Genomic DNA, 17,500 nt, shown 5'->3' on the forward strand with positions numbered 1-17,500 from the left:
TTCAAAAGAACAGCATTTATCTGAAATTAAAGCTTTTGTAACATTAAACACAACCGTTCAAAAGTTTGGGGTCAGTAAGAATTTGTATAAAAAAATTTGGGGGAAAGAAATAAAAGAAATCAATACTTTTATTCATCAAGGATGAATTAAATTGATCAAAAGCTACAGTAAAGATATTTATAATGTTACAAAAGATTATATTTTAAATAAATGCTGTTCTTTTGAACTTTCTATTCATCAAAGAATCCTGAAATAAACATGTAAATAACAACACTGATAATAATCATAAATGTGTCTTGAGCATCAGATCATCATATTATAGTGATTTCTGAAGGATCATGTGACACTGAAGACTGGAGTAATGATGCTTTGATCACAGGAATAAATTACACTTTACTAGATATTTTCATATAAAACATACATTTTAAATTGTAATAATATTACTGTATTTTTGATCAAATTAATGCAGTCTTGGTGAGAGGAAGAAAAATTTTACTCTATATTTTACTTTGAACTTTGTTATTTATTTTACTCAAAATGCCCTAATATATATATATATATATATATATATATATATATATATATATATATATGATATAGATATATACATAGATATTGCAGATATATAGATATATAAATAGACATTTAACTGGCTAAATAATTAATTTCTTATCACCAGCTAAAACTGTTTTCACATGTACTCTGTAAGCGACACGTAACACAGTAACACACACACACCTTCCAAATCCAAACCTCTGCACCAGGAAATGAGATCTACGAAGTGTTAAATGCTTTAGTTTCCGGTAAGAATACATGTGATAGATCTGCCATAACCTTCTGAGTATAGATGAGAATATAATCACCACAGCTGCACTAAAGATGAGTCGACGCATACTCCATTTTACATCAACAAAAACCAGACAGGAAATAATGCAAATCCAGCCTCGCCTCAACATGAACTGAATATGTCACAATATATCGTGTCACGCAATACAAGAATGCAACAATATGTATGTATTGTGTATAGTTCACTTAAAATGTTGGCAAAAAGTGTCAGTACTGCATTAAACTACTGTAGATAATGTTGAATATAATGTATAATAATGGATATTTGTGCGTCCTGATAATGTCTGATGTTACCAGTAAAAAGTGTCCGACATTTTTTTAAATATATCTAGTCAGTGACAGAGATCAAGTATATTCGTCTAGAATAATTCTGTATTTTCATCTTCAGAATCATGAATATTGTTATTCTGGAGTCTCTATTGTCCTGTGCTTTGGGTTTCCAGCAGCGTGTCCAAGACTATTCATTTACACACACAATTAAATATCAAATTCAGCATTTTAATCAACAGTAAAAAAAAATGGTTAACCTTTTATCATATGTGACCCTGGACCACAGAACCAGTCACATGGGTCAATTTGTTGAAATTGAGATTATACATCACATGAAAGCTGAATAAATAATCTCTCCACTGATGTGTGGTTTGTTAGGATAGGACAATATTTGGTCGAGACACAACTATTGAAAATCTGGAATCTGAGGAGCAAAAAAATCTAAACATTGAGAAAATCTCCTTTAAAGTTGTGCATTTATGTTCACGATTGTGCTGCATTCACTCACAGAAATACATGTTTTATATATTTACGGTAGGACTTTTACTAAATATCTTCATGGAACATGATCTTAATATCCTCATGATTTTTGGCATAAAAGAAAAATGATAATTTTGACCCATATAATGTATAGTTGCTATTGCCACAGATATACCCGTGCGGCTCCAGACTGGGTTTGTGTCCAGGGTCACATGTGTGTGTGCAGTGTGTAGTGAAGCGTGGCGTGAGTGTTACACCGCTAGAGATGAAGCGTGGCGTGTTGTTGTCAGGATGGAGCGGCTCTGACCTGCAGGATGAGGATCATGCCCATGATCATGGAGTACATGTCGTAGTTGCCCAGCTGTCTGCTCAGCGCCGAGCTCATGGCCTTCAGGGCCTCCAGATACTGCTTCAGGACCTTCTTCCCCATGTTGCTCAGGACCTCCGAGGTGTTCCCGTCCATGTAGAGCTTCATCCAGCTGCCGTGAGCCTTCTCCGCCACACGAAACTGCTCGTAACCGTCCTCTGAGAGAGAGAGAGAGAGAGAGAGAGAGAGAGAGAGAGAGAGAGAGAGAGAGAGAGAGAGAGAGAGAGAATTTTTTTTTGAATTTTATAACACGTTTATTAAATACAATATTCTACAAAACCATTACAAAAACCTTCATTAGATTATCCTATAATCTTGGCAAAAGACAACACATCATTATCAACCCAACACAGCAATTTTTCTACACTCCAAATGTCTTCAAACTTTTCCACATTCTTCATAGATAAATAAAAAATAAAATCATGCCTTACTCTTGCTTTTATAAGCCTTTTGAAACACAATTCAACTACACAATTTGAATCATAAAGAACCTTATATCTTCTACTAACATATGTAGCCATTTTTGCTTGTCCTAAAATGAAGTTTAACAACAGTCCTTTCCTCTTCTTTTTTTTTACAATATTCAAAACCAAAAATTGAGAGAGAGAGAGAGAGAGAGAGAGAGAGAGAGAGAGAGAGAGAGAGAGAGAGAGAGTGTGTGTGTGTGTGTGTGTGTGTGTGTGTGTGTGTGTGTGTGTGTGTGTGTGTGAGAGAGAGAGAGAGAGTGTGTGTGTATGTGTGTGTGTGAGAGAGAGGGGGAGAGAGAGAGAGAGAGAGGGGGAGAGAGAGGGGGAGAGAGAGAGAGAGAGAGAGAGAGAGAGAGAGAGAGAGAGAGAGAGAGAGAGAGAGAGAGAGAGAGAGAGAGAGAGAGAGAGAAATCAGAACCCAAGTGACTGAATTGAAATACTCTACATGATTTTTCTACTGCTAAATTAAATAAAAATTATTTAATTAAATAACACAAAAATCCTGATAAAAGGGTTTCAGCAATTACCAGTTCAAGTGCTTTAATTAAATGCATAAAAATACATCTATGATTTAGCAAAACTGTAAGCAGCAAAATAAAAATGACCATTTTAGACATATAAATATATATATATATATATATATATATATATATATATATATATATATATATATATATATATATATATATATATATATATATATAAAAAGTAAGTTATAATATAACACCATTTGAACACTTGGCATAAACGGTATATAATTACCATATCATGATTTTGCAAGCTGTGGCTTTATATAATATTATTCTGACTTTTTCCAGAATTGTGTGTTATAAAGTCATAAAAGTTATAAACTCCAAATAATGAATTTTTATCTCACAATTCTGACTTTATAACACAAAATTGTGAGATAAAAAGTCACAATTATCTTTAAAAACATTATTTTGTGGTGAAAATAAGCTTCCATAATATACTATCTGTCCTAGATTACACTAAAATTAGTAGTGCATATCAGATATGTATATAAAATGTGTATAAAATCACAAGGACAGTATGTAAATTAATTAATTAATTAGTTCTTGTACTCAAAGTGCTTTTACAGATGATGATGCGACGGCAGCCATATTGCACCAGCAATAAACCACACACAACCTGGGAATCTTTCACATTTCTTCACATATATTTATGATCCACAACTCTCTTGCTTCATCTACCACCTATGATTTAAAAATTTTGTTTTAAATTATTTAAGAATAAATGTGACCCTGGACCACAAAACCAGTCACATGGGTCCATTTTTTGAAATTGAGATGTATAAATAATCTGAAAGCTGAATAAATAATCTTTCCATTGATATGTGGTTTATTAGGATAGGACAATATCTAACATATCTATACATTAATGACAGATATAAAAAATAAAAAAATCGCCTTGTGTGTCCTGAGCCACAGTAACACAAGGACACACATTAAGTATGTACAGCAAACACCGGCTGGCATTGAAGTGGCCAAGCATGCGTGGTCTGCATTCTTAATGTATAGCATCCACTTAAACCGGCATCTTTATCCATTAAGCCTTTTAAATGCAAACTGTTTGCATGCACTAAATAAATTACTTCTATTACAACAGCCAAATTACTTAAAGATACTAATGCATGTCCATGAACACATCTCGATTTGCATACTTGTATAACATGCAAAAAAGCAGCTTGCACTTAAAATGATATCTAAATACAATAAGCCTGATTGCATGCACAAAAAAATGTATTAATAACAAGCCAAATTAGCTTAAGATACGAATGGATGCTAAATTACTAATGGATGCTAAATTAATAACCTTAAAATTCAATATTAATTAGCATGGCAGCTAAAAAAAGTGACTCTTAATCTGTAGTGCGATGGGTTGTTAGTAATACAGACACGGTCACATGTTTTCAAGCACTAGTTTTTTGGTGTTCAAGGACTTCAATCAGAGATCTCACTTATCAAACAATATCTTTATTATCTTTCAAATTCTAAAAATGGATAAACAAAAATAAACCAACAAAACAAGAAATAAAGTGCGGCGGATGCAAGGACTGTGGAAACTTTAACCATTGAGAGGACACTATGACAAAGATATCGCTTCCCTTATTCAAACTCATATTCAAATCATCATCATCATCATCAACTTTTATTGACAGACTCAAGGTCCATTAGAGAACTATTAAAAAAAAAAAAAAAAAAAAACACAACAACAACACAACAACAACCAAACAATTACCAATTATAAAAGACAGTTATACCAGTGCTTCCACAGCTGTGACTGGTATCGCACAACACTTTCACTAGGATTTACCAGTAACTTAATAATACCATTCTGAGAACCATCCAGTCGACCAATAAATTTGTACATCAGATTTCTCAACAAAGCCTGGAAAGTGTTGACTCTTGCTTTACAAAATAATTCACTTGCACTACACCACCTAGTTTTTTGAAGCAATATTCGCATACAGTCATTATAAGCCACCTGAAGCTTATGTATGGTTGTCTTTTTAAACTTGGCCCACAATGGGGCAGTGTAGAGTGGAGTACAGTAGGCTTGAAAGAGCCTTATCTTAACATTGTCTGAACACATATAGAATTTTCTTGCTAACATGTTAGCTTGAGCATAAAGCATACGACACTGCCTATACATGTCATCATCATCAGACAATTGATCTGTGAGGAAGTGCCCCAGGTATTTTGTTTTATTACAAACACCTAGCACTTTGCCTGCCAGATAAAAAAAACTGGAAAGCTGAGGTCTTTATCCCCTTTTGTTCTGCATATCATGACAACACTCTTCTTAGCATTATACTGCACGTCATATTTGAGCCCATAATCAGAACATATATTCAGCAACTGTTGAAATCCAGCACTGCTAGGGGAAACAATAGCCAGATCATCGGCATACATAAAATGATTTATTAAAGCGTTACCAATCATACAACCAGTTTTGCCGCCTCTTAGTTGTTCTGATAAGTCATTCATATACAGGTTGAAAAGGGCCGGGGAGAGTAACCCCCCTTGTCTTACTCCATTACCAACACTAAACGGAGGAGAGACTCTATTACCCCATCTGACCTGCATACTCTGGTTGGCATACCAGTATGCCAAGATTCTTATCATGCTGTCAGGCACGCCCCTTAGTTTCATTTTCAGAAACAACTTCCGATGATTGACTCGGTCAAAAGCTTTAGAGGCGTCTATAAAACCAATTAGAACAGAGGAGTTTTGCCTCCTGTATACTTCAACTACTTCTTTCAAGGCATATATACACAAATCAGTACCATGTTTAGCCTTAAAGCCAAACTGGTTGTCTGTAGTATCAATATACTCACTCAAACGATGTAATAAAATCCTCTCTAAAACTTTAGATAACACACTGGCTAGTGCGATTGGCCTATAATTCTCTACGCTTCCAACCTTGCCAGCCTTGTCTTTAATGACAGGCACAAGAGTAACGGCTAACATCGAGTCTGGTAACATTCCATGGGTCATAAAGCCATTAAAGCAAAAAGCAAGAAGGGCTGCAACCTTTGGGCTTGCATACTTAAGGTGCTCTGCTATGATTTGATCTGAGCCACTTGCTTTATTATCAGATAACTGAGAAATTGCTTGATGAACCTCATGAGTTGTGATTCCCAATATGTCTCTTTTGGCAATATTGCCCACTTTATAAGGATCACTATTGACGCAATTAAATAAAGCAGAGTAATGTTGCCTCCACAACTCCAATATATTATCGGCTCCAGAAACTCCCTCCATAGTGCATGGTAACAGAGTATTAACCTTATTTAGAGCTCTTACCTCCCTCCAAAAGTCAGTGGTATTATTACAAAGTAGCTTTTCAGCCAAAGAATCTGCTCTCATGACTTGCTCGTATTTGCTAACATAACGAATTGCATATTTATACCTAGCATTAGTAATCTTTTTGAGGTCCAAGACAGGCCCCAAATATATGATTGACCTGAAAAATTAAATCTGTATCATATACTCGGGAATTTATGAGCAATATCACACTCATATAGCCATTCGAAATGGATCTACAGTATATTAGACTGGATGCAGCTTCATTTTGTGTGAAAAGATTGTTTTATCGACGGAATTGAGATGTATACATCATCTGAAAGCTGAATAAATAATCTCTCCACTGATGTGTGGTGTGTTAGGATAGGACAATATTTGGTCGAGACACAACTATTGAAAATCTGGAATCTGAGGAGCAAAAAAATGTAAACATTGAGAAAATCTCCTTTAAAGTTGTGCATTTATGTTCACGATTGTGCTGCATTCACTCACAAAAATACATGTTTTATATATTTACGGCAGGACATTTACTAAATATCTTCATGGAACATGATCTTAATATCCTCATGATTTTTGGCATAAAAGAAAAATGGATAATTTTGACCCGTACAATGTATAGTTGCTATTGCCACAGATATACCCGTGCGGCTCCAGACTGGGTTTACATTCACATTTAGTCATTTAGCAGACGCTTTTATCCAAAGCGACTTTCACTTGAGGACTACAGCAAGCGAGTCATCGTGAAGAGGCAAAAACAACGCAAGAAGTGCTCAAAATACACAGTTCAGGCATTGCTCAGAGTAGCATAAGCCAGACAAGAGAGGATTAAAGGAAAAACTTTTTTTTATTTTATTTTTTTATCACTGAATATGAATTTTATATTCAAAATCACTGGTTTTGTGATCCAGGGTCACATATATTGTCTTTCAAAAATTAAAGTATCTTTTCATAAACATGTCTGTTTGTAAGGGTTTTCCAGGACTTAAATTTCAAAACATATCAGGTACTTTAAGCATTTTAAGCACCTTTAAGTACTTTAATTAAAGATATGCCTTTTATGCCAAAAATCATGAGGATATTAAGATCATGTTCCATGAAGATATTTAGTAAATGTCCTACCGTAAATATATAAAACATGTATTTTTGTGAGTGAATGCAGCACAATCGTGAACATAAATGCACAACTTTAAAGGAGATTTTCTCAATGTTTACATTTTTTTGCTCCTCAGATTCCAGATTTTCAATAGTTGTGTCTCGACCAAATATTGTCCTATCCTAACACACCACACATCAATGGAGAGATTATTTATTCAGCTTTCATGTGATGTATAATCTCAATTTCACAAAATTGACCCATGTGACCCATTTTGTGGTCCAGGAGAACTTTTGGCAATATATATTTACCATAGCATGTGGTTTTATACACTATCACATGATTAGAATAGTGCATGTGAAATGTCTTGGTTCATCTATAAAGCATGTTAATCGTCCTGTGTGTGTGTGTGTGTGAGTGTGTGTACCCTACAGACACACGGAGATCATGTTAACCCGGGGAAACACCGTGATGAATGAGTCATTACTGAGCGTTAGCGGGTAAAGCAGAGCATCGGAGGCGTCTCACATCAATCTCTCGTGGAGGAATTCACTTTGCTGGAACGTTCATCTATTGTCATAACACAAATAAGCGAGACCGTGATTAATCAATTAAATGATTATGCTGAATTAGCCCATGAATCCATGTCAAATATTACACAGTGTTATGACAGTGAGTTATTTCCACAGTCTCAGCTCAAAGTCATGCATATTGCAGCTGTGAGACACACACACACACACACACACACACACACACACACACACACACACACACGAGACACTCGAAACACGTGCAAAAAGTTCATTTATTTCAGTAATTCAACTTAAAAGGTGAAACTAATATATTATATAGACTCATTTAGGGCTGGGTATCGATTCGCAAGCTCTGAATTCGATTCTAAATTCGACTCAATGAATAAAGATTTAATACAAATCCTAAATTTATTAAAAAAAACGGTGAACATAAGTTTACAAGTGGTTAATTAATAAAAAGAAATCGAGCCACAAACCTGTACAGAACAGTCGCATGCCGTGATCAATCAGGATCAGGTTATTTTATGTTTAAGAGAAAACATACATAAAATCTCACAGCATTCGCTGTCACATGGAGACTGCAAGCCTATGAACAGTGGAGGAAAACTAATACTGGCTTTTGGGTGATAGGTAAATAAATATGAAAAAAAAAGATTTTTGGCGGATTTTGAATCGACCACATTTTAAAAATCGATTAATCGAAAAATCGATGTGAAAATCAAAGTGCCATAATCATCAAAATTATAACAAATAAAGGCTTGAAATATCTCACTTTGCATGTAATGAGTCTATATAATATATTAGTTTCACCTTTTAAAGTTGAATTACTGAAATAAATGAACTTTTGCACCATATTCTAATTTTTCCAGTTTCTCCTGTACAGTCAAACCTACATTTATTCAGACTCCTTCAACATTTCTCACATTAAAACTATAATAAAATATGAGTTGATATTTGACAGGTTTTGTCCATCTTCTGTTAGACTGTCTCTCACACACACACTTCTGTTAGACTGTCTCACACATGAATTATGATGAATATCTGTCAGCTGGTAAATTTAACTACACAATTAGATAATACCAGTTTAGCTCGTCCAGTGACCAAGCAATGCTTCAGTGTGTTCAGTGTGTGTGTGAAAAGAGCATTAGCAGTTACAGACACACACTGAAGAAAACAGGATCAGATCAAAGTGTCCCGATCAGTTTTACTGGTAGTCACTGTATGAAGAATATCTGGGTATAATATGTCACACTTTACTTTATTCTGCTCTCCTCACTTACATTAAAGGGGTGGTTTACTGCTTTTTTTTTTTTTGCATGATTGTATTTATGGGGTGCAATATAACATGTCTTCGTTTTTTTTTTTTTTTAAGCCTTATTTTTCATAAATTTGACCTTTATTGTAAGCCGCTTTCTCCTCTGTCATTTGAACGACCGGTTGACTTCCTGATTCTATGAAACCACTCCCTCAGACACAGGCATGGGCTCAGATTGGTTAGTTGGGCAGGTGTGTTGTAATTGGCTAAACTGCGCAGTGCACGTCGTCCGGAAACTTCACGCCCATCACCTTTACGGGCGAAAGTCGCATGTGCTCCGGTCAAATGTAAATAATGGTTTCTATACTGCCGTACAGTTTGAGCCAGAATCAGACCCAGAAAGCGGCAATGAAGAGAGTCAAGCAGAACCTCCCCAAACACGGCTCTTACAAAACGTTTCTGAATGGTACATTTGATTTATTATTATTATTCTATTCTACTATTATTATATAATAATTTCGATACGCTGTTACTTGAAAATGCCACTGCTGACACTTGTTAGCTTTTGAGATACGGGTTTCTCCTGATTAAACATTTAATATAACTGAATAAATGACTGAGTAACACCGCAGCTGAAGTTTGCTGTTGCGATTACATTATTATTTTTTACTTTATACACGTTTGTCTTACACACAAAATAGCATCGAACTAACTGGCTAAGTTACTATAAACAAACAGCTTTGGCATTCGTTTACGTTCTTGATCAAATCGAAAAATTACTTCATAAAGTATACATGGAAAATACATTTACAAAATTAGTACATAATTACAAATTGCAGGTTCAAAATGTTTGTACGCATTTGTCATAGACACACGAAATAGCACTATAAGTGACTATAACGCGAGCGCTGGCATTTGTTTACGTCCCTGATAAAACTAAAACATTACGTCTGAAATTATACATGCAAACATTTAAAATTATTAAGTCTTACTTACAGGTTGTGGCCCAACAACGGCTGCCTCTGCGTTTAAAGTTGGAACTGCTTCATGTTTTAGTAACAGTTTCTTGTTTAATCCGGCATTGAATTCGTGGAGATTCTGGAAGCTGTCTTCCGTAAAATGCGCAGCACATAGAGCTACGATTGTAATTTTCAGGAACATAATAAAACAGAAATTGTAGCCATTGTTGACGAACTACAGCGTCCATAGGAAGCCCGAACACAGAAGACCTGACAGCTGCGTGAAAATAACACACTTTCGACGGCATGGCTACAGCTCTCCACTATAATTCTTCCTCTTCCACAAAGCCGCAGAAGTATGGCCACGCCCCATTTTTTGCATATTCCGGAGGGAGGGTTGATGTAAATGTATGGGTTAGCTACGTATAAAACCCGGGAAGTATCTCGTTGTAGTCCCATTCGAGTCGTTTTTGTAGGCATTAAACTTCCTGATTTTTAAAAAGACGATATCTCTGCTTACGTTGAACTTTCAGCACAGCAACTTTGCAGATACTGTTCATGCACCAACAGCAACATTACACACTATTTAAAATGAAAAAAGTGAAATCGCAATCAACCACCCCTTTAATGAACTATAGTGGAAAAATATGATATCTGGTGTCTGAATAATTCCTGGTTTGAGTAGAAGCGTTCCAGCGATGAGAAACACTGATTCAGAAAACACTTGTTCCTCTCAGACTCGGCGGCGTCTGTTTAATAACGAAAGCTTAATTCTCAGCATTGATCAGAGTTAACGGCGTCCGCCGGGATCAGCCTCTCCCTGAGGCCGGAATAACACGGATCATTCGTGAGCATTTACTGCGGGAAATCAGAGAGAAAACACGAGAGACGGACAGACCGTCGGAGACATTATAGATCCAAGGACTGCATTCTTTAAAGAAGAAAGAGAACTTAATTTTTAAGAGAACAAATTGAAAATATTTTGTATTTCCAAAAATAGTTCTTAAGATATTAAGAATATTTAAGAATGGAAGAATTTAGTTTTTTTCTTCAAAACTTACAAAGAGATGAAATCTTCTTAAAAACGTAAACTTCTTATAAATGTTCATGAATCACCTCTTAGAGTAGGTTTAAACTGGTTTGGGTTTAAACTGGTTTGGGTTTAAACTGGGCTTAAATCCTCAAAGGTAAGATGTTTATTCAATTTATTGGGTTGTTTTTAATTAATTGTTTTAATTACGCAATACAACATAACACTATCTACTAACGAGTTCTCTGGAGTGACACCAACCATCGATAATATAAACCATGACCGGTCATGATTTTGTGTGTGTGTGTGTGTGTGTGTGTGTGTGTGTGTGTGTGTGTGTGTGTGTGTGTGTGTGTGTGTGTGTGTGTGTGTGTGTGTGTGTGTGTGAGTGCATGTGTGTGTGAGTGCGTGTGCGCGTGCATGCATACGTGTGTGTGTGTGTGTGTGTGTGTGTGTGTGTGTGTGTGTGTGTGTGTGTGTGTGTGTGTGTAGGCAAGCTCAGGATGTGCTTAATAATGCGGTTCACAATGCATCCTGGGTGAAAGTGCTGAAAACGGTACAGGAGGAGAATCCTCTGAGGGTTTGGAACGACACACACTATCAGGCTATTTCTGTATTCTGCAGTGTGTGTTCTGTGCAGTGAACGAGACACACAGATCATCTCCTATGTTTGCCAAATACACATCATGCAACGAGCTCGACCTTGAACAGCATAACGAATGAACCAAAAGCAATCATTAAGAGTGATGACCTTCTGCATTATTATGAAATATGTCATAAAAAATATAAATATTATTGAATACTATTATAGCATCCATATATACTTTATATTGCATGCAATACAGAACATTAGAATACAATTCACATGGCTTCACACACACACACACACACACACACAGATCTGGAGTGTGTAACCGTGGGAAAAGTGTTATCTGGAGAAAGCCTCAACGTCTCGCTCTCAGGTCAATGTGCTCAGAGAAGCTGATGAGCGATTCTCCTCCTAATCACAATAATTCATCCGCAATTTAATTAAGTGCTTCATTAGGCTGCAAAAGCATGATGGAGAATCTCCACAGTGAGAGAGAGGCAGTGGGTGAAGCGAGCTCATATTTGCCTGTACGTCACAGAAACGTGAGAGCTGACCTCTAATAATCGCATACGTTTTGAATTTCCTTCAGAAAATGGAAGGACGAAAGTGGGTGGCGCAGTTTGTCGTCCTCATCAATCAGATCTCATCCTGCACTCGCTCCCGAAGCTTCACTTCCGCTCAGGAGAAAGAGCAGAAATATGATGTCGGATGCATATTAAAGACAAACGTGACAAGAGTCGGCAGCTGTGATCTGATTGGCTGCTTTAAAGGGTTAGTTCAGCCAGAGATGTAAACTCGGTCAGTAATGACTCTCGCTCGTGTTGATCCCCGTCAGACTTTCCTTCTTCTTCAGAAACACAAATTAAGATATTTTTGATTAAAAGTTTCAATTACAATAGAAGCCTATGGAGGAGTGAGCCAGCTCTCAGATTTAATATCTTAAAATATCAAAAATATCTTAATTTGTGTTCCTTTAACACAATTTTCAGGAGTCATAGTGCTGTGTGCAATGCAATCAAATTAATTAATAATACAATTAATGCAATGTAATACAATTATAAAATTAATAAATAATACAATTAATGCAATGTAATACAATTATAAAATTAATTAATAATACAATTAATGCAATGTAATACAATTATAAAATTAATTAATAATACAATTAAAGTGTGTATGTCAGGTTAAATTTTTTTTTTAGATATATTAAATAAGGTTTAGATGTCTGAGTGAAAATGTAATTATCATTAAAATTATTACTGTAACTGCCCTACAATAAGCTTTATAGCCATTTCTGTCAAGATCATATTTTTAAAACGCAGCTGAGCTGTGACGTCATACGAGGGAGACGTGCCAACAAAGTTCTATTCAAGTATGGAGAGTTTTGAGTCTGAGGAGATGCAAAATCCCCCTCAAACCTATACGATGGCCCACAGCCATACAATTTTGAGCCTCCCAGGCGGGAGACAGATGAGGAGCCAAACAGAAATGTAAATAATTCATATCAAAGAAACATAAATATCTGGTGTGAAGAAGAACCAGTGTCCGGTCAGGTGTCTGGTAAGTATAGGCATAACGGTATGTATTCATATTGAACCGAAACGGTACGGGTGTCACGGTTCAGTGCATGAATATACACGGAGAATACACAGTATATAAAAAAATAAAATTAAACTCGCGTGCAAATTAATTAATGCGGAACTACTGTTAGATACGCGGGTTATTTAGGGACACCTAATCTGTAGCTCCGCCTTAGCTCTGAAGCTCCGTGGCAATGAACAGGCTGCGATCGATGTCAATATTGCAATGCTGGAATATGTTGGTTGGTGTGTGTGTGTGCGTGCGTGCGTGCGTGCGTGTGTGTGTGTGAGAGAGAGACGCGGGCGCGATCGACGTGCTTCTACTACAGTAGCATACACCGTAGGCACCGCATCAGCTGCCAGTCTCACTCGGGTTTTAAATCCCATTTTATAACTCATGAGATCTCCAACCGCGTAGTCCTTCTCAGTGAAATGGGCGCTGCAAATGACCGAAGTCTTGGATACCGAAGCAGCACTGAAGTCAGCGCGTTTGGTCCGAACAAAGTTGACCCAGGCACGGAACACAGTGAACTCTGTGACCGGTTTTAACGGTGTTTTTGCACCCAGCACAAACGCAGTAATTCACCATCGTGAAAATACGCCTGCGTATACTAACGACCTAACTTAAATAACTAACTAAATAACTAAATAAATGTCCTAATCACTAATTCTCTCGCTCTATCACTCGTGCAATTATCAACACAGCTCAGCGAGCTGGGGAGACGTCTCCCTGTTATGACGTCAAACGATTCGTTTGGAATGAGGAGCAGTTTTAAGCATACTGTCTATGGTTTTAAGGGAGGACTGAAAATAACGAACTTTTTCATCTTATATTCTGCCTTTAGGAATCGAAAAACATACAAAACAATACATCAACTTGTCAAACGTGTATTTCCCCTCACTATTTTGTGTTAATCAAAATTAAAAATTTAACCTGACATACACACTTTAATGCAATGCAATAAAATCAATGAAGTACCAAATTAATTAACAATAAAATGAATATAATGCAATGCAATAAATTAATTAATAATAAAATTAATGCAATGTAATACAACAATTAATCAATTATAAAATGAATTAATAATCAAAGTAATGCATTGTAATATAATTAATCAATTATAAAATTAATTAATGATAAAATTAATGCAATGCAATAAAACCAATGAAGTATAAAATTAATGCAATGCAATGCAATAAATTAATTAATAATAAAATGTATGCAATGTAATACACAATCAATGCATTATAAAAATGTATTAATCATAAAATTAGTGCAATGCAATGCTATAAATTAATTAATAATGAAACTAATTTATAATAAAAATGCAATGTAATAAAATTAATTAATTATAAAATTAAATAAATCCTTAATTCTAAACTTTTGATCGGTACCATAGATTTCATTTATTGTGTACTCAAGTACTCTAATATATAAATAATGAGTAATTTATTACCCAAAAATTGAAATGTTGTTTAAGTTTGATACATACAGGAACAATATGAATGTATAAAAAAGTAATTTGAAAAGTAGACTGCCGGCTTTACTACACATTTATAAACAGTATTTATATAAAAGCAGATCATATTTTCTTCACATTCTCCTTCAAACACACGAGCTGTGAGGAAAACACGCTTAGCGTTCTCTTCCCGGCATGAAAGCGGATCCTGATCCGGAGGGAAGCGTCAGACACACTTTGCTGTGCACTTATGTTAATGTTTTTTTTTCATGCCAATCTTTTTTTGTGGTAGCAACACATTTAGATAAAGCCGTTGCTAAATGCACAGGAAAAATAATGGTGGTTGAAACTGTACGTCAATCAAACAATTATTACACGTTCATCTTTCTCCGGTGTGTAATGTTGATGTTGATCATGTAAAGCTCCAGTTCTTCTCTATATCAGTGTCAGTGTTTCTGAACTCCTGAAACGCCTCCATTGTAGTCTCCAGTTTCTTCCGGGAACGAACACGTCACAATATTCCTCATTATAATAATTAATGCGCAGAATAAAGGGGCGGGGCCTGGTTGAGTTAGTTAGTAGTAGTGATGACGAAAACTACAAAAATTTCTTGACCGACCACCAAGCCTCATTAGCCGGTTGAAACCAGTTAACCGATTAGTTTAATATATGCTACGCTATTTGAAATAACAGCCATTTCGAGCCGCGCCTGCAATTTCACAACTCTGTCGCATCTGCCTCCCGCTCACACACACACACACACACACACACACACGCACACACACACACGGCGCCGCCCTTCCACTCACGTCACTTTGTTAAAATCCCCTACAGCGCGAAACAGGAGTCCCGCAAACGCATCGCCGAGGAGCTTGTATGTAATCGGAGGACAAATGGCTCCTTAGTTTCGGAATGGTTTGGATACAAGGTGATCGCGCTGAAAATAAAGGTGCTTGTCTAGCGTTAGAAGCTCATTTGAAATGACACGGTAGGTTGACTTTGGCTACCGTTCTCAGCCGAAGAGCCTTGCGGGTGTCGCGTTTTCAGGTGATACATCATAGATGATGTGCTACTACTGTATTTAAGCGCTGTAGTATCACACAAGTTGAAACTTACATCTGTCATTCTGTTTGGTGAAATGGTCCCACACACTACTTTTCTTTTCCTCCTGTCGTCTGCGCTGGCTCTAACCTCGAGTGTGTTAGCCTGTAGCCTTTAATGTTCGCAAACCTTGTGAGCGCGCGAACCCAAGCGCTGTGACCTCGCGACAAATGTTTTTATTGGTTTATAAAGTACAAACAGGTGAGTTATGAAAAATTTAGTGTGAGGGATTTGTTCACTTCACACAAAAAGATATTGGAATGAGACAGCCAACTGTAGTGTTTAGTCCACTGTCTATAATAGTGTAATTTAGAGATCACTTTTTTTTTTTTTTTACCGACTACCGACAACTTTGATCGGTTAACGTTGATACGGTCAACCATCGGTCAAACGGTCATCGGTTAAAATCCCTAATTAGTAGTGTGTTAAACTGCCGGTTACGGGAAGGGGCGGGACATTTCCCAAACACACTCGAATCGCTCGACCAATCACAACACACTGATCCAGCCGACCAATCAGAGCACAGTGTGCTTTTCAGAAGGAGGGGCTTCATAGAGACAGGAAGTGAACAGAGCGTTACTGACAGACTGGGAAGAGAGGAGCCGCAACAATGGAGAATATCAGGAACATAATCAACATTCAAGCAGGAAAACCTGTTCTAGTCGAGCCTGAAAACACATCAAGACTTTATATTAGGACATATTCAAGTGAAAATGTCAGCAGACAGCATCATCAAACACCATAACAGTGAATAAACACACTCACACCTCATAAGTCACTGAAACTCATGTAAGATGTGAGAAGTGAATGAGCCAGAGATGGATGTTTGTGGGAGGCCAGATATCCAGCAGAGAGAAAATACAAGCAAACCGTTACAGCACACACACACACACACACACACACACACACACGGCTTGAGCTAAAGGGTATAAATTCTGTATTTCTATGGATTTAAAGTGCTCTGAAGGCCCAGTCATGCCTGTGTACTCAAACCCCGAGCTCTTATGTCGGGTTACTGACAGCGTTTCGTGAGCTTGTTACTCAAGCAGCAAAAAGGCAACACAAAACCGAACCGGACTGAAAGCACAGAGCCAACAACAAGCCCTAGATAGTAGCCAACCCTAGTGTGCTTGGCCATGGCTCAGTGTGAATGCTGCTGGATGCATTAGCTTCATGAGTGGCGGTCGCACCGCAGGAACTAGGAACGATTTCAGTACTGTTTTTTAGGAACTAATTCGCCGTTGGCTAAGCCACGCCCTAGAATGTAGATTGACCAATCACAGCGCAGCCGAGAACGAGCTCCACAGCGGTCCAACACTTTCTCACAGCGCTCCATTGACTTTTACACCGGCGTCTCATATGTTTGGTCTCGGCAGGCTATTACCGTCGTAGTTTTATCAGAAATATGGCTAACCGTTGTGCCTGGGGCGTTTGTAACACAGATACGCGTTTCCCAGAGAGGTTGGAGGGGGGGTCCGTTTTATCCCTTCCCAAAACCGAAGTCAAATCCTGACAAGTGTCGTCTTTGGATTAAACTGTGTGGACGTCCTCAGTCAGCGAAACCCCTCAAGATCAACAACACACTTTTGCTCTAAGATACATTTAGCTTTTAATCTTACTGTGAAGTTACACTAGTTAGACAG

The 17,500-nt window shown here is 37.0% G+C and overlaps 1 protein-coding gene across 4 annotated transcripts in view; it reads right to left on the reverse strand.

Moving 5' to 3' along the window:
* pigg (phosphatidylinositol glycan anchor biosynthesis class G (EMM blood group)) overlaps window positions 1–17,500 on the reverse strand; it is a 132,623-nt gene that overhangs the window by 65,981 nt on the left and 49,142 nt on the right. For all 4 annotated transcript variants that reach the window (XM_079629746.1, XM_079629748.1, XM_079629749.1 and 1 more), the window contains one exon: window positions 1,904–2,121. In XM_079629746.1, the coding sequence (XP_079485872.1) occupies window positions 1,904–2,121 (218 nt within the window). The remainder of the gene's footprint in view (window positions 1–1,903; window positions 2,122–17,500) is intronic.

Source organism: Phoxinus phoxinus (assembly GCF_949152265.1).
Source record: "Phoxinus phoxinus genome assembly, chromosome: 12".
Classification (NCBI taxonomy): Eukaryota; Metazoa; Chordata; class Actinopteri; order Cypriniformes; family Leuciscidae; genus Phoxinus; species Phoxinus phoxinus.